Below are 23,482 nucleotides of genomic sequence, written 5' to 3' on the forward strand. Positions count from 1 at the left end.
GCAATCAGGTTGTCCCACGTGGGGCTCACAGTCTTAATTCCCATTTTACAGATGAGGGAACTGAGGCTCAGAGAAGTTAAGTGACTTGTCCAAGGTCACACAGCAGACATGTGGTAGAGCTGGAATTCAAACCCATATCCTCTGACTCCAAAGCCCGGGCTCTGTCCACTGTGCCACGCTGCTTCTCACTGTGCCACGCTGCTTCTTGTTCATTCATTGAATGAATGAATAATAATAATAATAATGGCATTTGTTAAGCGCTTACTATGTGCACAGCACTGTTCTAAGCGCTGAGGGGGAATACAAGGTGATCAAGTTGTCCCACGTGGGGCTCACAGTCTTAATCCCCATTTTACAGATGAGGTAGCTGAGGCTCAGAGAAGTTAAGTGCCTTGCCCAAGGTAACACAGCAGACATGAATGGTCCAGGTTCCTCCAATTCTGATTCGTGTCCACCGTTGAAGTCTCGCTCTTTGCTACCCTGCCATCCAATCGGTCAATTGTATTTATTGAGTGCTTCATTCATTCAATCGTATTTATTGAGCACTTACTGTGTGCACAGCACTGTTCTAAGCTCTTGGGAAGTACAAGTTGGCAACATGTAGAGACGGTCCCTACCCAACAGCGGGCTCACAGTCTAGCTTAATGTGTGCAGAGCACTGTACTAAGGGCTTTGGCTTGTCATGCCGTCAAGTAGTTTCCGACCCATAGCAACACCATGGACACATCTCTCCCAGTATGTCCCGCTCTCCATCCGCAATCGTTCCGGTAGCGTATTCATTAGTTTTCTTGGTAAAAGTATGGAAGTGGTTTACCATTGCTAACTTCCAGGCAGTAAACACGAATCTCCGCCCTCGACTCTCTCCCATGCTGCTGCTGCGTGGCTTAGCGGAAAGAGCACGGGCTTTGGAGTCAGAGGTCGTGGGTTTGAATCCCGGCTCCACCACATGTCTGCTGTGTGGCCTTGGGCAAGTCACTTAACTTCTCTGAGCCTAAGTTACCTCATCTGTAAAATGGGGACTGACTGTGAGCCCCACGTGGGACAACCTGATCATGTTGTATCCCCCCAGCGCTTAGAACAGTGCTTTGCACATAATAAGCGCTTAACAAATGCCATCATTATTATTATTATTATGGGTGAGTTTTGACTTGAGGCTGGTTGCCTCCCACTCACTAGCCACAGCCCAAGCTGGGAATGGAATGGCTAGGCCTCTGCTTGATTCTCCCTCCCGCAGCCGAGACTGATAGGGTACTGGAAACTCTCCAGGTGCGACCCTGGAAGGGGAACTAAGGGCTTGGGAGAGTACAATATAACAATAAATGTCCTGTCCATAACGAGCTTACAGTCTAGAGGGGGAGATAGACATTAATATAAATAAATAAATTACAGCCCTCCCATTTCTTGGTTCTGTATAATCTAGTCATGCCCCCATCCCAGCCTGCAGAGTCTGGCTCTCTCCAAGCTACCTATATCTACAAACTGCTCCATCCCCTTAATTGATCCTGTGGCCCTCCTGTCTCTTCTCTAACTCTAATAATAATAGTAATAATTGTGGTATTTGTTAAGCGCTTACTTTGTGCCAGGCCCTGTACTAAGCACTGAGGTGGATGCAAGTAAATCAGATTGGACACAATCACTGGCCCCCATGGGGCTCACAGTCTTAATGTCCATTTTACAGATGAGGTAACTGAGGCACAGAGAAGTTAAGTGATTTGCCCAAGTTCACACAGTAGACAAGTGGCAGAGCCAGGATTGCCTTGCCACTTGCCTCACCTTGTCCCCTCCTATCTTTCCTCACTGTTCTCCCACTACAACCCAGCCTGCACACTTTACTCCTCTAATGACGACCTACTCACTGTAACTCAGTCTCATCAATCTGGCTGCTGACAACTTGTGAACGTCCTACCTCTGTCCTGAAACACCCTCCCCCTTCATATCTGATAGACAATTTATTCTCCCCACCTTCAAAGCCACATCTCCTCCAAGAAGCCTTCCCTGACTGAGCCCTGATTTCCTCTTCTCCCACTCCCTTCTTTGAAGCACTTGCACTAGGATTTGCAACCATTTTTCACCCCTCCTTCAGCCCCACAGCACTTATGTACATATCTGTAATGTATTTATATTAATGTCTGTTTCCCCTTCCAAACCGAAAGTTCGTTTGGGGCAGGGAACCTGTCTACCAGCTCTGTTGTATTGCATTCTCCCAAGTGCTCTGCCCACATTAAGTGCTCAATAAAATCCATTGGTTGATTGGGAGTAGCTGGGAGAATAAGGAAGAGAAGGGGAGAAGGAAGAGGGGGTACAGGAAGAAGAGGAGGGTAGGCCTGTACAAAGAGACCTGAGAATGTACAGTAAAAGTAGAAGAAACTGTTCCTGACCTGAAGGAACTTGGAGTTTAACAGGAGAAAAGCGGATTGGCTTTTATCAGATGTAGAACATATGAAACAAGAGTTTAACAGGAGAAAAGTGGATTGGCTTTTATCAGATGTAGAACATATGAAACAATAAAAGGCTAAATAAAACAAGGTAAGCTATTACGCCCGGGGCGAGCTGATAGAGCCAGTGTGGTGCTGTGGGGTGGCCGGAGAGGGAAGAAGGGGACACGTGGCCGGGACCCTCCAACCCAATGGTCAGGAGTGAGAGAGTAAGAGAGAAAGCGAAAGAGATAGAAAGAGAATATGTGTGTCTCTAACCTCTGGCTCCGTATGTCCACCCCATGGTTTTGTTCTCTGTTTACCCCTTCTAGACTGTGAGCCCGCTGTTGGGTAGGGACTGTCTCTATGTGTTGCCGACTTGGACTTCCCAAGCGCTTAGTACAGTGCTCTGCACACAGTAAGCGCCCAATAAATACGATTGATTGATTGATCTCCCCACTGACACCGGGGTGACCGGCTCCCCCTCTGAAACCCTGGCTCGAGGCAGGATGCCCCCACTTGCCATTCCTTTCAACAGCTGGGCCCCCCCTCCGCTGATGATGATAATGGCATTTGTTAAGCGCTTACTATGTGCCAAGCACTGTTCTAAGCGCCGGGGGAGGTTACAAGGTGATCAAGTTGTCCCACAGGGGGCTCACTGTTTTAATCCCGGTTTCACAGATGAGGTAACTGAGGCCCAGAGAAGTGAAGTGACTTGCCCAAAGTCACACAGCTGACAGCTGGCAGAGCCGGGATTTGAACCCATGACCTCTGACTCCAAAGCCCGGGCCCTTTCCACTGAGCCACGCTGCTTCTCCGCTCCTCTCCTCCCCCGGACCCCCGCCACTTCCAGGGGTCAGCAAGGTTGAAACCTCTGGACGAGGCTCCCGGCTGGGTGGACCCCCGATCCCCCCACCCCTTGCCCGCTGCTGATCTGGACCTTGAGCCGGGCGCTGGGCGGGGGCGGGACGGGGAGGGGGGGGGTCTCCCCCTCGGGGCAGCTCTCCGGAGAAGCTGATAAAGGAGAACCCACAAGTTCCTAAAACAGGGAGTGGCCGAGGGTGGCCGCAGTGCTGTCCAGCTTAGCGAAGGGCCAAACAAGGAGAGGGGCGCCGGCCTCAGTCCTCCTCCCCAGTCCTCCTCCTTTCGCCAGGCACCTGCCGGGGCCACCGGTAAGAGACCCCTCCCTCCCAACCCAGTCACCCAGACCCCGGACTGGGTCACACACCCCCACCTTGGGGCCCACACGCAGCCTCGGTTCCTCCCGAGCCCCTTCTCTGTGGCTCTCTGTGTCTCCCTCTGTCTCTGGGTGTCTCTCCACCCCCGCCCCCGTTTCTCTGCCTCCCTCTGCCTCTGTCTCTGTGTGTCTCTCCACCCCCTCCCGTTTCTCTGTCTCTCCTCCCGCCCGTCTCTTTGTCACTCTGTCTTTGTGTCTGTACCTCGCCCATTTCTCTGTCTCCCTCTGCCTCTGTCTCTGTGTGTCTCTCCTCCCAGCCGTCTCTTTGTCACTCTCTGTCTCTGTATCTCTCTGGCCCCTCACCAATTTCTCTGTCTCTGTTTCTGTTTCTGTGCGTCTCTCTGCCCGTCTGTCTCTGTCTGTCATTATCTGCTTCTGTGGATCTCTCCGCTTTTCTCTCTGGCTCTGTATGTCCAGCCGCCTGCCCGCTGGCTTCTCTATCTCTATGATAATAATAATTATTATTATGGTACTTTTTAAGCGTTTGCCGTGTGCCAGGCTCAGTACTAAGCACTGGGGTGGATACAAGCAAATGGGGTTGGACACAGTCCCTGTCCTGCATAGGGCTCACAGTCTTATTCCACATTTAACAGATGAGGTAACTGAGGCACAGAGAATAATAATAATAATGGTGACATTTGTTAATAACTTACCATGTGCAAAGAACTGTTCTAAGTGCTGGGGAGGTTACAAGGTGATCAGGTTGTTCCACGGGGGGCTCACAGTCTTAATCCCCATTTTACAGATAAGATCACTGAGGCTCAGAGAAGTTAAGTGACTTGCCCAAAGTCACACAGCTGACAACTGGTGGAGCCGGGATTTGAACTCATGACCTCTGACTCCAAAGTCCATGCTCTTTCCACTGAGCCACGCTGCAAGTTAAGTGACTTGCCTGAGGTCACACAGCAGATAAGTGGCGGAGCCGGAATTAGAACCCATGACTTTCTGACACCCAGGCCCGTGCTCTGTCCACTACGCCATGCTGCTTCCCTCTATCTCTTTGCCTCTGCCAGTGAGGGTCTCCCCACCCAGCTGTCTCTCTGTGAGGTCTCTCTGGGTTGTCCCCTTTGCCCGTGTCCTGGATCTTCCACAGAAGTTTCTCAGTTAGGTCTCCAGAGTTGACTTAAGGAAATTTTGACAAGCCGCAGGATCCTTCTCCCTTCTCGCGGCTCCCAGCCCTCATCTCCCTCCACTTCTGCCCTGCGACCCCTCCAACCTCTGCCCCGCTCCCACACAGCCCGCGCCCCTTCCAACCTCTGCCCCGTGCCCACTCCTCTCCAACCGCTGCCCTATGCCCATACATCCCATGCCCCCCACCAACCTCTGCCCTGCTCCCACACACCCAGCGCCCCCCTCCAACCTCTTCCCCGCACCCACACATCCCACACACCCCCTCCAACCTCTGCCCCGCACCCTGCTGAGCGGTGGGAAAGGATGAGGGTCAGTTGGAGCCCCTGGGCTGGGACTGCAGGGCGGGGGGCGGGGGCTGGATGGCTCAGCTGCCACTTCTCCAATCCTGTACTTCGCTGACTCAGCTGGAGGCTTGTGCTGATGGCACAGGAAGTCCAGCAGGACCTGCCCAAGTCTGGGGCTAGGGCACAGTGCCGGGGCATGGGGCATGGAGCTGGGGCTCGGGACCCGGGCATGGAGGTGGGGCTGGGGTCGCCACCAGCGCTGGGAATCTGGGCCAAGCAGGCCCTCCACCCTACCCCCACCTCAGGTCTGCTTTCTGCACACAGCAAAGAGAAGCATTGTGACCTAGTGGGAAGAGCCAAGAAGTCAGAGGACTTGTGTTTTAATCCCTCCCCTTCCACTTGCCCGCTACATAACAGAGTAAATCACTTAACTTCTCTGTATCTCAGCTTCTTCATCTGTAAAACGGGGCTCAATACCTCCTCACGAAGCTACAAGTGCTTAGTACAAAGCTTGGTCCAAAGTAAGCACTGAACAAGTATCACAATTATTTTTGTGATTACCTGGTACCTACTGTGTTCAGAGTGCTGTGTTGGGTGCCTGCTACATGCAGAGCAGTGTACTGGTTGCCTTCTGGTTGTAGAACACTGTATTGGCACTAAATATGTGAGGGGTGCTATGCTGGGTGTCTGCTGTGAGCAGGACACTGAGCTGGGCATCTGCTGAGGGCAGAGCAACTGTGCTGGGTGCCTGCTGTGTGCAGAGCACGGGGCTGGACATCTACAAAGTGGTTTACAGTTTTATGCTTCTCAAGTGACCAGTTGTGATGCACATGATGAACATCCGTGGTATGAAGCAGGGACGAAAGAGAAGTGGTCTCACTACTTACTAAGAGAGGAACTGGAAATAGGAAGGAAGAGAAGGGGAGAGTGAGATGGGCTGAGTGGGGAGAGAGGAAATGAAAAGGAAAGAAAGGTAGAGAAGGAGGTAGAGAGAAGAAGAGAGAGGGAAAGTGGATCGAAGGAAGAGTGAAGAGAGCAGAGTGGGGAGCAGAGAGTAAGGAGGGCAAAAGGGGAGAAATAAAGCGGGTAGGAGGAAATGAAAAGGGAAGGAAGAGGGGGAGGGAAGGAGGTTGATGGAGAAAAGAAGGGGAAGGAGAGAAGGGAGGATGAAAGAAGAGGGGAAAGATGGAGGTAGAGCGGTCCTGAGGCGTCCTGAAGGCCTGCCTGGGTATCTGAGAAAAACTGTCACTAAAGAGGTTCAAGGTCCTGCCTGACCAAGAATATCTTCCCAGAATGGCCCTGAAGGGGCACAGAATCCCCAGCCCCACCAGACAGGGGGATGGATGTACTGACCCTGAGGATTCTGTTCAGCCTAGGGATTTGAGGAGTAAGAGCAGCAGGGCTGCTGAGGGTGGGTGGACAGGGCCGGGCAGCAGTGGGCGGCCAGGATCAGTCCATGTTTGTTCCTTTTGCAGGATGGGCAGGATGTCAGTGCCCTGGGGCAACACCAGCTCCCCAGACAGTCCCCTGCAGCAAAGCCACAGCCTCCCCGAGCTGCTCTCCATGGTCATCCTGAGCTTCACGCTGGTCCTGGGGCTTCTAGGCAATGGGTTGGTGATGTGGGTGGCTGGGTGGAAGATGCAGAGGACGGTGACCACCGTCTGGTTCCTCCACCTGACGGCCGCTGACCTCCTATGCTGCCTGTCCCTACCCTTCTCGTTGGCCCACCTGGCCCTCGGGGGCCACTGGCCCCACGGCCAGCTCCTCTGCAAGCTGGTCCCGGCCACCATCGTCCTCAACATGTTTGCCAGTGTGTTCCTGCTGACGGTCATCAGCCTGGACCGCTGCCTCCTGGTGACGCGGCCGGTCTGGTGCCAGAACCACCGCGGGGTACGGTTGGCCACTGCAGTCTGCGGGGCCGCCTGGGTCCTGGCCTTTGTCCTCTGCCTGCCCATCCTCCTCTACCGGGAGACCTATGTGGATGGGCCCCTCTGGCGCTGTGGCTACAACTTTGGCCACCACGCCTCTCTGGACGGCCTCGAGGACACCGGCCTCATGGACATCGGCCTGGTGGGATTCTCCGACTCTTCTCCTCCTACTCCAGAGATGGATGATCTTGGAACACTGGATGTTCCCCTCAGGGCTCGGGATGCCCTCCTCACAGGCTCAGACTGGCTGCTAGGGTCCAGCCTGCCCTGGGACCCTCTGGATACTAAGGCTGGACATCCCAGTTCCATTCCAAATCCTGACTTGAGTCCTAGAGGTGACCTTCTCCCTACAGAGATGCCCAGCCAGCCCCCTGGTGAGCTTGACCTTGACACGGACTTTTGGGATGACTTGATTAAAATCTATGCTGCTGAGAGCCAGGTGCCAGGGCCTCTGGTGGCCATGACCCTGACCCGGTTGGGCCTGGGCTTCCTCGTCCCACTGGCCATCATGGTCGCCTGTTACTCGGTCACTGTGGTCCGGGTGCAGAGCAGCCGCTTCGCCGTGGGCCAGACCCGTACATTCTGGCTGGCCACAAGGGTGGTGGCTGCCTTCTTCACCTGCTGGGCCCCGTACCACCTGGTGGGTGTCCTGTCCCTGCTGGCCACACCAGACTCCCCATTAGATCATGCAGTGGCAGCCTTGGATCCGCTTACCCAAGCTCTGGCCTCGGCCAACAGCTGTATCAACCCCCTACTCTATGCACTGGCTGCGAGGGACTTCCGGGTGCGGGCCCGGCTGTCACTGCGGAGCATCCTGGAGGCCGCCTTCAGCGAGGGGCTCAGCCACTCCTCCACCTGCCCCCCAAGCCAGGCTGTTGCACTGTCCATAGATCCCCTTGGCACGGAGGTGTGAGGCCAGGGGCCTGCACCCTCCCCATTCCCCAGGGAGCCCATCCCATAGGACACAAGGGTGGGGAGGAGGCTGTGTCTGGGGAAGAGAGGGCTGCAAAGCCACTGTCAGGGGAATCATGGTCAGGACCTAGAGGGGCTGGCGACTCCAAGGCCAAGACCTAGAGTTTTCAAGGGGCTGTGGAAACCCCAGAACTTCCTCCCCATTCCCAGCAGTCTGCCCTGCCCCAGGCCAGCAAGGCAACAGCATTACCATCCACTCCATACCCACCATTCTCTCTTAATCCCAGTGTTTCCCATCACTCTGAAAACCTGTTTCCTTTAGGTCTGACCCCATGAAGGCAGGGGGCCTGAAGTCCCCAGCTCTGCCCAAAGAGAGAGAGAGAGAGAGAGAGGGGGGAGGGGAGGGAGAGAGAGAGAGAAAGCAGGGTGAGGCCCTCATTACTGTGTGAGAATGTGGTTGAGCTACACCAGTCCCATCGTTGGCAGCCCCAGCACAGCTTGAGCCTAAGAGCCTCGAGTCGGATGGCCAAGGCAGTCCTCTCTGGAGGGCAGAGGAAAGCCACAGGGGCTGGGCTATGGAGCAGCTCACTCTTTCCACACACTTGGGAGCTGGACCCCAGCCCAGAAAAGGGGACCTGGGAGGGATTTGCAGTTGGTGACTCGGTATGATCTGATGCTCTTTTGACCTTGTGCCGATATCCCTTATTGCCTGCTGTAAGCTTGCTCAGTACTGACGGCTGCTTATGGTCAAACCCCTGACTTTTCTGTTTATTCCTTGTCTGATGCATGGATGGGATGCCAGGGGCCGAGGGGATTACTCACTCTGTGCGGAGCACTGTGCTGGATGGCTGCTGGGGACCAGGTGCCATACCGGGCACCTACTGTGTGCAGATCATATGCTGGATGTCTGCTGTGTGCAGAATGTTGAGCTGGGTGTCCACCGTGTGCGCAGTGCTGTGCTGGAATCTGCTATGTGCAGAGCCCTGGGCTGGATGCCCACTGTGTGCAGAGCACTGTGCTGGATGCCTGCTGTGTGTAGACCACTGAACCTGGTGCTCTGGCACTGTCCTGCAAAGGCGTAAGGCTGCGGGACTCTCACTGCAGGATTTCAAACCTCCCATTCTTCTCTCGATGGCCCCCGACTCCTTCTCAGTCCCCACCCGCAGGCCACCCCCGACCCTAACCACACCAACCCCTCACCCTTTCCTATCGCTGACCTGGGAGAAACACCCGGACAGGGACCTACCTTTCCCCCTCCGCCAGACGCCCCCTCTCCTTCCTCCTCCACCAGACACCTTCTCCCTCTCCTCATCCATCAATCTACCAGGCACCGATTCCCCCTCCTCTCCCACCATGCAGCCACTCTCCATCTACCAGGGGCCCACTTCCGCGCCTTTTCCACCAAGCATCCCCTTCCCCTCCTCATCCAGCAAGCACCCTCTCCCCGTCCTCTTCCACTAGGCCCCCCCTCCCCCTAAGCCACCATCAAGGCCCCAGCTTGGGCTCCGGCCCCTGCCACCCGACACTGCCCGCTGCGCAGCGGCGGCCAGAGGGCGAAACCAGAAACATTCATTTGTTTTATTAAGAAAGCATGCAAAAAAAATAAAACTCGTGAGACCTCGGTCCCTGCCCAGCCCGCGGCAACGCGAAGGCTCCGGCGGGCCTGGCACGCAGGAGGGTGGGAGGCAGGGGCGGGGCTGGGGAGGGACCTGTGCCGGATGCCCCACCCCTGGCACAGGGGCCTCCCCGCTAGCTCCCCGGAGCCACGCACATATCACCCAGGACAATGACAACGACGACACTTCACGCTCTTCTCTCCCTGAAATGCGGGGAGGAGAAACCGAGGCACAGAGTGGGGAGTGAGAGAAGCTGCCTGCCTTGGGTCACCCAGAGGGGCTGGGAGAGTCAGAAGGAAAGGAGGGCGCTGGGAACCCCGGGAGTCCTGACGTCCCAGCTTAAACTCTCCCCACCCCGGGGCGCTAATACCTTTTGTCCCCGCTCCATCACTTGTCTGCTGTGTGACCTTGGGCCAGTCACTTAACTTCTCTGGGCCCCAGTTACCTCATCTGTAAAATGGGGATTACGTCTGTGAGCCCCATGTGGGACAACCTGATTACTTTGTTATCTACCCCAGCGCTTAGAACAGTGCTTGGCACATAGTAAGTGCTTAACAAATACCATAATTATTATTATTTTGGAGAATGATGGTGACACACATTTGCATATGCAACAAGCCACTGCACTTGCCCTTAAAAGGCTCACGATCCTTGGCCCTTTGCTCTCTTGAGCAGGACAAAGCAAGTCAGGCCTCCTGGTCAGGGAGCCACTGGGCCACTCTCCCTACCCCGTGTTGAGAGGGTGCCCCCCAAACCTCGCTGTGCGGGCCCTGCCCGCCTGCCTGGACTTTACTCCCCTCCAGGCCCAATCTGGGAAACATCTGCTAGGGGCCAGGTCCCCGGGACCACCCCCCACCCCAATGCACACCGCCCCCCTGCCCAACTGCCGCTCCCTCTCCTTCTGACCAGAGGGGACTGAGTGAGGATGGGAGAGCGGGGCGAGGAAGGGATGGGGTCCCCTCCGTACCTCGATGGATCCCCTCATTTCCTCTGCAGATCCCATCCCCGGGAGCCTGGGGAGGGGAGGCAGAGGGAGGGAGGAGGGGGTAGGAAAGGAGAGGCAGATCCCAAATTAGGCGGGGCGGGAAGGTGGGGGGGGGGGGCGGTCTGCAGCTGCAAATGGGCTCCTGTGGCCATAAAGAGGAGTGAGGAAAGGGTTCTCTGGTCTTGAACCCCTCCTAAGAGGGTGGAGACTCCCCCCCCGGGGTCAGCCCCCTCCTTCTGACAGCTGGACAGGGCAGAATCCTGAGCCAGGGACCACTGTGACTCCCTACTGGATGGGGTGGGCTGAGGTGGGCCAGACCAGGCCATCCTGGCCAGAATTCCAGCTCACCCCTGCCCCTCCCTGACCCAATCGCCTCCAACCGCTGGTCCCCAAGCCCCCTCTACATGACTGGGAGCAGCCAATCAAAAGCTAGCCCCCTCCCATCAGCTAGCATGCCCCATCCCCCACGGTGCCCCGAGGATTGGCAGAGGCAATAGCCAGTCCTGAGCTGAGAAGTGGGATTAGTTCCACCCCAGCACTGCATCACTCTGGGCCAATCAGGGTCCTAGGAACCAACCTACAGGCTGGAGATTGGTGGGAGCTAGTGTTAGTCCAGGTAAGGGGAGGGGAAGAACAGCATAAGAACCAATAATAATAATAATAACAATAATAATAACAATAATAAAAGAATAAGAGGGAGGGAGGGGAAGGCAGGGTGAAGAGGACGCTAGATTGGAGTTTATCATGGCAGCATTTTGCAGGGACTTCTCCAGAGAAGAAGAGAGTGGGGAGGGGGGGAGTTATATATCTATTTACAGGTAATAGGGAAGGAGCGAAGTAGGGGCCATCCCTGGTCCCCTTCCCCATGAGCCAGCACCCCAGGCCGGGGTGGGGCCACGACGAACAGTCGCTAAGTGATCAAGTCCCAGTCAAAGTCGTCGTGGATCTCCTCGTTGGGGCCAGGCGGCCGGGGTGCCAGGTGGTGTGCTGGGAGCAGGAAACGGAGACATTCAGGGGACGGAAGTGGGGTTGGGGGGGCCTGTCTCTCCCGGGGGCAGGGGACAGCAGGGAGCAAGAGGGGTGGGAGGGAAAAGAAGGGAGGGGGCTCTCACCGGGGCGGTTGTATCCTGGAGAGTCCTGGCTCTGGACAGGGTACATAGGTGCTGGGCCAGGGTAGAGGTGAGGGGCCTGAGGGTGCCCATAGGAGTTCACTGCGGAGAGACAGACAGAAGGACTGAGTTCTTCCCACGGACCAGAGAGCTGAGCCCAGGCTCAGGAGCCCCATCCCAGCACTGGGGACGGTACCCCAGGTTCCAGCTGTGGTGCCCTGGGATTCCAACTATGGAGTTAATGGGGCCGGTATCTCCAGGTCCCAGCCGTGGAGACAAATCCACTGTCTCCTGCACAGCTGCCTAGGCCTCACTCCCCTCAGGATCCGACCAGACTTGGGAACTTTGGAAGGGAGCTGGACAGACCCTCTATCCCACCTTTCTGACCCTTTCCCTGCATAGTTTGCTTCACCGCTTTACTCCTGCCATGACCACTCCCCACCCTTGCTCTGCCCTGCCCCGATAGCAGGTCCCCAGACCCAGAATCCCACAACCACCACCCCCGGCACCTTGGGTCAGGGCCGTGTCTTGCTTGCCACCAGTGAGGGCACAGGAGTCAGTGAGGCGGGTGGAGGGTGGTGGCTGGTGGGGGCCCCCGGGGGGTGGCAGGTGCCCGGTCTGGGTGAGGAAGTGGTTCAGAGAGTCGCAGAGATTGGCAATGTGGTGCTGGTCCAGACTCCAGTTCTTCCTCTCTGCCTGTCGCAGGCTCTCCATCAGCTCTGTGGGCAGAGGGGTGACAGGAAGTCGGGTTTGTGAGACCGAGGGTCAGTTCCACAAAACTGTTGTTCAGCTCTTTGAAACTGGGGGGTTAGCTCTGCAAAACTGGGATTCACCTCCATGAAACTTGGAGGCGGGGGGGGGGGGGGCGGTCACCTCTGTGAAATGGTGGTCAGCCCCACAAAACTGGGGCTCAGTTCTGTGAAACTAGCAAGTCAGCTCTTTGAAACAGTGGGGTCAGTTCTGTGAAATGGGATGTTCAACTACACAAAACTGAGGTTCAGTTCTGTGAAATGGGGGTCTGCTCTACAAAACTAGAGGGCCAGTTCTGTGAAACTGGGGATCAGGTCAGTGAAACTGTGGTGTCAGTTCCGTGAAATCGGGGGTCAGCTTTGGGAAAAAGGGGGAGTCAGCTCTGCAAAAATGGGTGTTTCTTTAGTATCAGCCTGACCTCCCTTCCCTCTCGGCCTGACTACCCCCAGCAGCCTCTGCGGGACCTCCCTGGTCTGGGCCAGGTCATCCTCTGGGCGGGAGGGGTGCGGGAAGCCTGAGAGGGAGGCCCAGAGTCTGAAGTTGAGCAGCCAGTGGCAAGCCACCTGCCACAGACCCACCTGAGAACTGGGAGTGCTCAATGCTGGACCAGTTGAGCCGATTGACCATCTTGAAGCTCTCCTTCAAAGAGTCGATGTTGGAGGACCAGTCTGGGGGGAAGGCTGGGACGAGAGCCGGCGGAGCCGGGCGGGAGCAGAGTTAGCCAGAGATCAGGTTTCCCACTGGGACTCTGCCGTCTGCCAGGTCCTGGCAGTGCCCCTCCCCCTGGGGGGTCCATTGTGGGGGCAACCCTCAAGGCCTCAAACCATTCACCCCCAAACACCACAGACCGGTCCCACAGTCACAGCGATTCCTGTGCCCTCTTCCTCATTGGCCCAGCACCCACCACCTCCACCTCCACGCTCTCCACACCCGCCCCCTTCCCTGCCTACTCACCGAAGCCCGAGCTGTTGATGGGGGCCTGGGGCTGGGCCGGCGGCTGGGGCTGGGGCTGGGGCTGGGGAGGGTGAGTGTGCGGGTGGTGCGGGTGGGGGTGGAAGCCCCCTGGGTGGGGGTGAGGCAGGGAACCCGGGTGCAGAGCCATCACAGGGGGTGGCCCGTAGCCGTCCACGCCTGACCGCTTCCCCCCGGGCGCCGGGCAAGTATCTGGGCTCGGGGTGTGGAGGGCGGGGGCGGCCCCCACCGAGGATGGGCCAGGGGGAGGCGGCTGCGGCGGCGGTGGCTGCGGCGGTGGCTGCGGCGGCTGGGGCTGCTGCTGGTACATGTAGTAGTTGTGGCTGGAGGGCTGCATGTCTCCCAGAAGAGAGGAGAAGCCTGTGGGAAGGCGGGATGGGGAGCGGGGGCGCTCAGGTGGCCAGTAGGGGTGAAAGATCCATCACCACTTGACTGGGGGTCCTTGCAGTGTGAGAGTCAGTGAGGATCCCGGTGTCCATGGTAACCTGGGCTGGGTTTCCATACAGTGATGGGGCAGGGAGGAGCCCAGATATCCTTCCAGGGCCGGCGACCACTCCCCATCCGCACGCCCAGTTTTGGGTCGGACCACAGACGTGTCCAACTGAAGGGGGTTAGTGTTAGGAGCCTGGGCCCTTTCAGAGGGACCTGCGAAGCAGAGCTTGTCATCCCCTTTGTACTGATGGGGAAACTGAAGCCCTGAACATCCCAGAGACTGTAAGCTCCCGATGGGAGAAGGCCTCGTCTCCTGCCTTTATTGTGCCTCCCCAGAGCACGGTGACTAGCTCCAGGTCACATGTCAGGTCACATAGGACTTCCAGACCCTGCCGACCATCCCCCCATGCGCTAACCCTACCACTGACCCCCGTGTCCACCCCTGCCCCGACTCACCGTGCTGGGAGGAGGAAGAAGAGGAAGACTTCTCCAGCATGGACTTGTAGAGGTTACGGAACGACCAGCTGAGGTCCTGGAAGTTGATCTCCGAGTAGGAGAACTTGAGGTCGTGGTTGGCATTGTAGAGGGGCGGGGGTCCCTCTGTCCCATCTCGGCCAGGACCCCCTGCAGCCACCCCCGTGCCCTCTGTGGATCCGGAGCCCTGCAACAACGGGTGGGGGCGGGGGGACTCTAGCCAACAGTTGGGGGAGGGGCGAGGACTGTGGGGCAGTGGAGGATCAAGGGAGGGGCAGGGCTGAGGAAGCGGGCAGCAGGACTGGCACCTCTCTCCAGCCCATGCTGACCATCCTGCCCTTCTTCCTTCCCCCTGAATGCTCCCTCCCATCTCTCTCATCCCTCCAACCTATCAGTTTCCTTCTCTTCTCCACCCTCTCTCAGCAGCCCCTTTCCTCCCTGCTCCCACCCCTCCTCCCTGCCCAGCTGCCCCCTCCTCTCTGCCCACCCCCCCTGCTCCTCCCACCTCCCCACTCTGATCGTCCCTCTCCCCTCTCACCTGGCTGTAGCTGGCAATAGTGGGAGGTGACTGCAGGGGCATCTGGGCATTCCCTTCAGGGGGCAGAGAAGCATCTCCGCTGCCTGGGACCCCACCTCGCGGGCTCTTGCTGGCCTCCTGCTCAGGAGAGTCCTGGCACAGCTGACCAGAGCGGGCGGGGGTTGGGGGGGGCAAGTAGAGAAGCACTCATGAACCTCCAAGAGCACTTAATGAAATGTGTCTTACATACCCCTTTCCTCAGTACTAACGTGTGTTCAGACCCCCTTCTGTCTTCCTCCCGTCTGTAAACTGCTTAGTGTCTGTCTCCCCTGCTAGACTAAGTTCCTTGAGGGCAGGAATCATGTCTGCAAGCGCTACTGTCCTCTCCCAAGTGCTCAGTTCAGTGCTCTGCACACGGCGGACTATGGGCTCCTCAAGGGCGGGGGTCATGTCTACCAGCTTTGCTGTACTCTCCCAAGTGCTCAGTAGTATTTGGCACTCAATACAAAATGCTGTTGATTGATTAGGTGAGAGGTAGGGAGAGGGGGGGCCCAGCAGATACTGAGGGCCCAGCTGCCTCTCCTCCGACTGGAGAACCCCACCTCTCCCCTGCCCCCGGGTGGGTTCTGCACTCACATCATCATCAGGAGGGTGTCGCCTCTTGCGGGAGATGTCGGGACAGGTGTCGATCGTCCAATACGAGCCCTGGAAGGAGCCCCACCCCCAGGGCAGTAAGCAGTCATTGACTGGGGAAGAGGGGAGTCCAGGGTGGATGGGGAGGGGCGGGGAGAAGAGGGTGGGAAGGCTGGGTGGAGGGGGCCGGGGGCTCCTTGGGTGGGGGAAGCAGTCCATTTCAACGGTGAAGTTTAGAGGAGTAGGGTGTCCAAGGACGGGGGCAGAAGGTCTCCCGGCCCTGCCTCCTCCCCGGGGCCCAGCTGTAGGGGCATCCCAGCTATGGGGGTGAGAGTGTTGTCTCCCCTACAGCTGTCTCACCGGACTCCAGCCTCCCTCCCCCATCTCCAATCACACGTGAGAACTTCCGAGCAGGTACAGAAGGACCCCAATCCCAGTCTGCTGGCCCCAGGCCCTCCACACCCGCCTGCTCTTTTCCGACCCTTGCCCCCATCCCATCCCTGTCCGTCCCTCCAGCCCCTTCAGCCCACTGCCAGGCCCTGCTCTCCTGGCCCCACGCTGCTGTGTCACCTCGGAACTGGCTCCCTGCCCTCTCTGTGCCCCAACAGAAAGCCAGCCCTGTCCTCTTCCCTGGGCTCCAGCAGAAACGCCTCCTCTGAGAGTCAGGAGGGGTCCCACACCCCCCGCCTCAACTCCAGGAAGCTCCGGCCCGGGATGAAGGAGGTGGCCCCACAACCCCCGAGACTCCCAACCCTGCAGCTTCACCCCCTCCCCAGCCCATCGCTGGGTCCCTCACCTTCCCGGGGTCATCGCGAGGTCGTGGAACTTTGCGGAAACACTTATTCAGAGACAGGTTGTGGCGGATGGAGTTCTGGGGAAGGGGAGATGTGGGTCAGGCGGGGCTGGGGGGCACCCTACCGCCCTGGGGGGCGGAGGGGGTCCCGGAACAAGGGGTGAGGGAAGGTGTGGGGGTCTGGGATGCTGCTTTAGTAACCGCCCCAACTTCTGCGGAGGGAAAGGGGGAACAAAACACTGAGACTGACACGCCGAACCAGCTGAACCTCGGAGGGCCTGGGGAAAAGGGCCATCAGCAGGACAGGGAAGGGCACTAACGGTCGTGGGATCCCTCGCCAACACCCCTCTGCTTGGCCAGTGGCTCCCCCAGGGGCAGAGGCCCAGGGACTGGGCCAACAGGACCAGGGGTCCCACCAGAGCTGGGGGGAGGGGTCTGGGGCTCTGAGCAGGGCTGGGTGGAGGAGTCCGGGGCAGTGGGCTGACCAGGATGGGGGGGATGGAGAGAGGACCGGGGCAGGGGATGCTGACCAAGACCGGGGGAGGGGTCTGAAGGTGGAGAAGAAGGGATGTGGCCGTGGGAGGGGTGGGGGGCAGGGGGCGTGCGGAGGGCGTGGGCGGGGCTGACCACCTTCCAGCCGATGCCGGCATTCTTGTAGTAGGGGAAGTTGTCGCAGATCCAGCGGTAGATCTCGCTTAGGGTCATCTTCTTGGCGGGGGAGGAGTTGATGGCGCAGGTGATGAGAGTGGCGTAGCTGTAGCGCGGCTTCCCGTCCTGGTGCACGGCCACCTCGTCCTTGCTGAGCACGGCGCCGGGGTCCGGAGGCGAGCCGGGGGTGCACTTGCGGCCTCCCCCTGCGCCCGGGGCCCCGCCCGGCGCCGAGCCCCCCAGCTTCTCGATGGTGGCGCGCAGGGTCAGCTGGGGGAGCCAGTCGATACAGGTCAGGCTGCTCTCCAGGTCCGAAGCCATGGCGTCGCTGGCCTCTGTGTGGGATGGGGGTGGTGAGGGGGTGGGAGAGACACCCCCCCCCCCGTCTCTGTCCCCTGTGTCTATTCCCCTGCCCCGTTTTCACCTGAGCCTCTCGACCGCCCCTGCCCCTTCGGCCCCCCACCACCTGGGTGTCACAGATCCCTACCCCTGCAGTGCACCCCCTCTCCCCGGGATGACAAAGACCCCCGCCCCTCCCTTGCAGTTGGTCGCCCCCCCCACCAAGGCTGAGTGTTTTTAGTCACTGTGACAGAGTCACCAACTCCAATCCTCGCCCGCTCTGGGCGAAGGTGGACGGCCCCGCCTCACCCAGCCGGGAGGTTAAACCGCACACGCACCGCACAAGGCACGGCCCGCGCAAGCATTGCACCCGAGTGCGTGTGCAGACTCCCGGGCCCAGGACGCTTGCAGGGTGCCGGCTGCAACCAGGCTCCGGGGAAGGCCGGCGAGGTCGGTCCCCGGCCCACAGAACCGGCCGGGTCAGGTCCCGCACTCGGGCCCACCCGGGCCCGCCCAGGCCCCCGCACGGGCCCAGCCATCACCCCGCCTCCGCGCGCCCCCCGGGGCTAAAGCAGCGTCCGGGGCCTGGCGCTTCGGCCCCGGGCTGGGGAGGAGGGCAGGGCTGGCCGGGCTGGCCGGGTTGACCGGGCTGGCCGGGCGGAGACGGCAGCCCCGGGAGCGAGCAAAGCGCTCCGACAGTCTGGCTAAAAATAGCCCCTCCCGGGCGCCGCGCCCGCCTCCCGCCCTCTTCCCTCCCCATTCCGCCCTTCCATCCCTCCTCTCAGATTGACGGGCTCCCCGAGGGTCCCCGGGCTCCCCGGCGGGGGCGGAGAAAGAGGACTGGGCGGCACTGGGCAGCGCTGGGCAGCTCCGAGGCGTGGGGAGGACTCGGGCAGGGGCCCGGCGGGGCCCCTCGCTTGGGACCCGGGTTGGGGAAGGAGCCCAGATCCGCCCCCACTCTCCCGTGCCCCCACAAGGTGGGTGCCAAAGTCTCTGCCAACATGCATGCCCACTGCTCCTCTCCCCCCTCCCCGTCCCCACTTCACATCCTCGCCCCACACTGGGCTTAGAGGGATCGCAGCGGGGAGAGGACTCCCAAAGTGTGGGGGGGGGGGGGGGGGGGGGGGTCACCACACAAAAACTGCCCATCACGAAATGCCAGGTCTCCTTGCCCCCCCCGCCCCGGCCTTCACCCCGTCGCTGCCCTCACATCCCCTACCACCACATCCCCACATCAGCCCTCGAGTTGACCAATGGTCTCAGCACTGGTCTCCCTCACCCAGGGTGTGTGTGGGGGGGGTCACCTCTTCCTTCCATCTCCTCCAGGAGCCTCCCCCATTATGCTCTCATTTCCATTGCTCCCTGTAAGCACTCAAGACCACCCCACACAACCCCAAAGCACTTCCATACATATCCAAATTTTAATTCTTTATTTACTTATATTAATGTATGTCTCCCCCTCTAGGCTGTAAGCTCCTTATGGGGCTCTGTTGTATTGCATTCTCCCAAGTAGTAGCAATAATAATAATAATAATAATGGTATTTGTTAAGCCATTATTATGTGCCAAGCACTGTTATAAGCACTGAGTTAGATACAAGGTAATCAGGCTGGACACGGTTCCTGTCCCACAAGGGGCTCAAAGTCTTAATCCCCATTTCACAAATGAGGTAACTGAGGCACAGAGAAGTTAAGTGAGTTGCACAAGGTCACACAGCAGACAAGCGGCAGAGCGGGGATTAGAACCCATGTCCTCTGACTCCCAGGACCGAGCTCTTGCCAATAGGTCATGATGCTTCCCTAAGTATTAAGTACAGTGCTCTGAACACTGTAAAGACTCAATAAATACCATTGATTGATTGACTCCATCAGCCCAGTGGTCAGGCCCTGGGAGACCTATGTTTCAGGCTCCGCTTGGTAAGTTGGATGGGGCACTGACTCCAGCCTCTGCCGGGCCTTGCCTCAGGCTCAGGGTTAGTGGCCGGGTTTAATGATCTCTGGGAGGTTGCGGGGGCTGGGGGGCGGCAGGCCACTCACCCCCTTGTTCCAGACTCCCCACCTAATATATAGTCCCCAGGCTCCCCAGCCCCTGTGCCTCCATGCTCAAAAGCCCCCAAGCTTCCCATGTCCCCATGCTCCCCTTGCCCCCCTACACTCCCTACACATTTGTGGCAGGGCAGGGGAGGGACAGGGGCTTATGTTGCTTCAGGACTGGACAGGCCCCGGGGCGGGAGAAGAGCCAGTCCCACCCCCACCAACCCAGCCCAATCCCGGCCCCAGCTCCAGCCCAACCCCAGCTGCGGCCTCAGCCCCAACCCAGCCCAGGCCCAGACCAAGTATCACCCACCACAGCCCCAGGCCCAGTTAAGGCACAGTCCCCCTGGGGTTGGCTATGGCGAGGGGTCAGAGAGCGAATCTACAGTGCCCACAGATGGTGGTGGGACAGGGTCACGACAGAGAATGGTTGGGAGGGGCAGGGGGGAGGGTGCAAAGGACAGCACAGGGACTGCGAAGACCCAGGCCAGAGAAGTCAGTCAAAGATGGAAAGATCTTAACAAGATTCAGGGATTATGATCAGCCCGGAGAATCTCCTCACCTCTCTATTCTACTCTTCCTCATTTCCACACCTGCCACCAGCCCCTCCCCGTTGGCTCAGCCCTCCGGCCCATCCAGCCAGGAGAGTCTCTAAGAGTAGCACTGGGACACTGGGAGGAACTTTGTGCTGGGTGACCTGGAGACCTATCCTAATAGGGATCAGTCATCTCCATCCTTGACTCTCCCTCAGTGACCCAGCACAGACCATCCAACACCTCTGACTCACCCCTCTCCATCCCTGATCCTCCCCCGGTTGACCCAGCACAGACCATCCAACAACTCTGACTCTCCCCTCTTCATCCCTGACTCTCTCCCAGTGACCCAATGTGACCCAGGAGGAACCATCCCACACCCCTGACGCTTCCCTCTCCATCCCTGACTCCTCCAGTCACCTAGCACAGACCATCCTATACCCCTGACTTTCCCCTCTCCATCCCTGCCCTCCCGGTACACCAGCAGAGAACATCCAACAATCCTTGACTTTCCCTTCTCCATCCCTGCCCCAGTGACCCAATATGGGCCACCCAATGCCTTCGTTGGGTGGTTCATGGGCAAGGGGAGCCAGCAGGGTGACTTCTGCCAATACTGGCCCAGAGCCCTCTCTAGGATCAAGGCCCAGCTGCAGGGCACTCATTTGGCACCTGTCTGTGCCCCTCTGGGGGTTACCCCACCCGAATCCCACAGCCAGCAACTGTAGTTACCACCCTGCAGAGAGCTCCCCATGCATGGAGCTGCCCACGCCTGTCTGTGACTCCACCCACACACATGTAGTTCACATGCCTGCCTGTTAATATAGGCGCACACACCGGCCTGTCACTCTTACGTACACACATGTAGCTCCTCACACCTGTTTTGCACAAACACGGACACACCTCCCTCCCCACACACATATTCCCAGACTCCCACACCCGTGTGGCTGTGGCCCCGTAAGGGGGTGGTGCAGGATGGGGGGGCAGGGCAGAAGGGTCAGGGGGCGCGGGACTGTTCGGGGGTGGAAGAGCAAAGCCCAGGGTGGCCGGAGAAGATAAGGAGCCTCCTCCACCGGCCAGTCAACCGAGGGACCGTGGGAGACCAGAATCCTCTGCCCAACATGAGCTGGTAGGGGTCGCGACCTCTGGGCTGGAAGGGATGGGGTCCTGGCCCTGCCCATGGGGATCCCTCTCCATGGACCCTCCCCCTACATGTCTTGACCTGTGACGGCTGCTGGCCAGCGGTGCGGGGGGGCGGGGGGGGCGGTCTCCCTGGGCTGGATGCGTCCCTGGGCTGGATGCTGGGGCGTCCCTCTCAGGGGAGTCCCTCCCTCCAACGCAGCCATGCAGGATCTTTTAGACTGTGAGCCCACTGTTGGGTGGGGACTGTCTCTGTATGTTGCCAACTTGTACTTCCCAAGCGCTTAGTACAGTGCTCTGCACACGGTAAGCGCTCAATAAATACGACTGATTGATTGATTGATTGATTGGGGACTAGCCGGGAGCAGAGAACGGGGGGACTCGGGGCACAGCTCGTTTATTTTATTTTGTTAATATGTTTTGTTCTCTGTCTCCCCCTTCTAGACGGTGAGCCCACTGTTGGGTAGGAACGGTCTCTATAGGTTGTCAACTTGTACTTCCCAAGCGCTTAGCACAGTGCTCTGCACACAGTAAGCGCTCAATAAATACGATTGATTGATTGATTGATTGACCTCCCCTCCCCAGGTTCGTGTCCTGGGGCTGCGAGGAAGGCGGGTAGGGGGAGGCTTCCCCTCCGGCCTGCATCTTCCCATCCTCCTTCCCCGGGCAAGGGTTGCCCTCCTCTGGTCCCCGGGCCCAGGGCGCCCAGCTGGGGCATCTGCCAGCCCCTCTTCCGGGCAACTGGACCCCCGCCCCCCGTACAGGGGGCCGGAACCAGGGAGGGTGGCAGGCGGCACCGCTTACCTGATTCCGGGGGCCCGCGGGTAGCGACGACTCGGGGTGGGCAGGGGGCCCGGCTCAGCGGCCGGCCGAGGATCCCATCCTCGGAGCCTGGTCCGCGCCCAGTGGGCTGGGCCCCCGGGGCGGGGCCAGGTGGGTGTCCCCGGGAGGGCGGGGGAGGGGGAGGGGGAGGGGGAGGAGGAGGGGAGGGAGGTCCTACTTGGGGCAGGTGACCCGCCCCCCACACCCTGGCTGCTATGCTGGGGGCGAGGAGGAGGAGAAGGAGGAGGGGAAGGGGGGGGGGAGGGAAAAGGAAGAGGAGAAGGAGGACGTGGAGAAGCTTCTGCCAACCTGGACCGAGCTCCCCTCCCCACAGATCCGGGGGCTCCGAGGGGAGGGGCTGCCTCAGGACTGGGCCTGGGAGAAGGTCCCTGTCCCCCGGTCTGCGCTGCGGGGGAAGGGAGGCCCTAGCTCCCCTCTCTCTCTCCTCCCACCTTCAGGGCGACCCCTAAATCCCGGCCCAGGGGGAGGATCGCTTTTCCCCCATAGAGGAAAGGTCCTGTCGGGCCGGAGGCTCCGGCCCAGGGAAGGGGAGGCGCCGGGCGGCGGGGGCCTGGGGGTCCCGGGGAGAGGTGTCCCCCGCCGGTCCGGCCGCCACGGGCTGCAGGGGCGCAAGGCCGCCGCCCCCGCTGTCCGGTCCGATCCGATCCGGTCGGGTCCCCTGTCCGGTCCGGTCCGGCCCGCCGGGCTCCTCTCCCCCGGCCCCTGCTCCCCGCGACGACGCCGCCGCCTCCGCTCGGGCTCCGGGTGAGCAGGCTGCGGACTCCGGGGCTCCGGGACTCCGGGGTTCCTCGCTCGGCTCCGCGGCGGCTGCAGGCCCCGGCTCCGCCCCGCTGGCTCCCCGGCTCCGCCCCCGCCCCAGCCCCAACCCCGGCCTGGTTAAGGAGGCTCCGGCACCCCCGCGGCCCGGACTCGGGGCGACCCCTCAGCCTCTCGCCGCCAAAATCGCCCGCACGGGGATCCTCTTCTGCAACTGAGGGCTCCAACGCACGGAGCCAGCGGCAGCTTTAGCAGCTGCTGCTCGGGGCACAGCTCATAGCTCCCAGCCGCACCACCCCGGACCCTCGGGACCTCACCGTCACCACGGATCCTCGGGCCCTCACCATCATCCCGGACCCTCGGGACCTCACCATCACCCCGGGCCCTCACCACCATCATCCCGGACCCTCGGGCCCTCACCACCATCATCCCGGACCCTCGGGCCCTCACCACCATCATCCCGGACCCTCGGGCCCTCACCACCATCATCCCGGACCCTCGGGCCCTCACCACCATCATCCCGGACCCTCGGGCCCTCACCACCACCATCCCGGACCCTCGGGACCTCACCATCAACCCGGACCCTCGGGACCTCACCATCAACCCGGCCCCTCGGGATCTCACCACCATCCTGGACCCGCAGGACCTCACCATCACCCCGGACCCTCGGGATCTCCCATCCCACAATAACCCAGCGCCAAAGTCCCTCACCCACTGTAGCGACCCGGGGGAGCCCAGGGATAATCGTCCCTGTTCCCAGCCCCCTCCCCTCCTCTTTTGGGCCGATCGGGCCGATAATGTGCATCGAACCGAGAGAAACGCCAGCCGTGGGTGTTTGCATCGGTTGTATAGCCCTGGGGGCAAGACTCGGGGGCCAAAGAGTGTCTCCCCACCTCATCCTTGCTCCGGGCTGTTGTAACAAGTCTTCCATGGTGAGGGGCTCTGGGCAGGGAGCCAACCCCTCCCCCCCCAAATCCTCTTGCCGAAGTCCAAGAACTGTTCCCAGG

At 59.7% G+C, this 23,482-nt stretch overlaps 2 protein-coding genes across 2 annotated transcripts; one reads left to right on the forward strand and one right to left on the reverse strand.

The window, feature by feature from the left end:
- Window positions 1–3,510: 3,510 nt before the first annotated feature.
- Window positions 3,511–8,280, forward strand: C3AR1 (complement C3a receptor 1). Its single transcript, XM_038767985.1, has 2 exons — window positions 3,511–3,586; window positions 6,542–8,280. Exon 2 carries the CDS (start codon window positions 6,543–6,545, stop codon window positions 7,905–7,907), a length of 1,365 nt encoding a protein of 454 aa, XP_038623913.1. The 5' UTR covers window positions 3,511–3,586; window position 6,542; the 3' UTR covers window positions 7,908–8,280.
- Window positions 8,281–10,035: 1,755 nt separating this feature from the next.
- Window positions 10,036–21,808, reverse strand: FOXJ2 (forkhead box J2). The gene is made up of 11 exons (XM_038767996.1): window positions 21,681–21,808; window positions 16,818–17,170; window positions 16,191–16,265; window positions 15,398–15,466; window positions 14,783–14,923; window positions 14,227–14,431; window positions 13,321–13,698; window positions 12,945–13,046; window positions 12,126–12,335; window positions 11,620–11,718; window positions 10,036–11,494 (listed from the first exon to the last, which is right to left on the reverse strand). The coding sequence occupies exons 2-11, from the start codon at window positions 17,154–17,156 to the stop codon at window positions 11,418–11,420; spliced, it is 1,695 nt and encodes a 564-aa protein (XP_038623924.1). The 5' UTR covers window positions 17,157–17,170; window positions 21,681–21,808; the 3' UTR covers window positions 10,036–11,417.
- Between the last annotated feature and the right edge of the window lie 1,674 nt (window positions 21,809–23,482).

The sequence above is a fragment of the Tachyglossus aculeatus genome, chromosome 27, assembly GCF_015852505.1.
Source record: "Tachyglossus aculeatus isolate mTacAcu1 chromosome 27, mTacAcu1.pri, whole genome shotgun sequence".
Classification (NCBI taxonomy): Eukaryota; Metazoa; Chordata; class Mammalia; order Monotremata; family Tachyglossidae; genus Tachyglossus; species Tachyglossus aculeatus.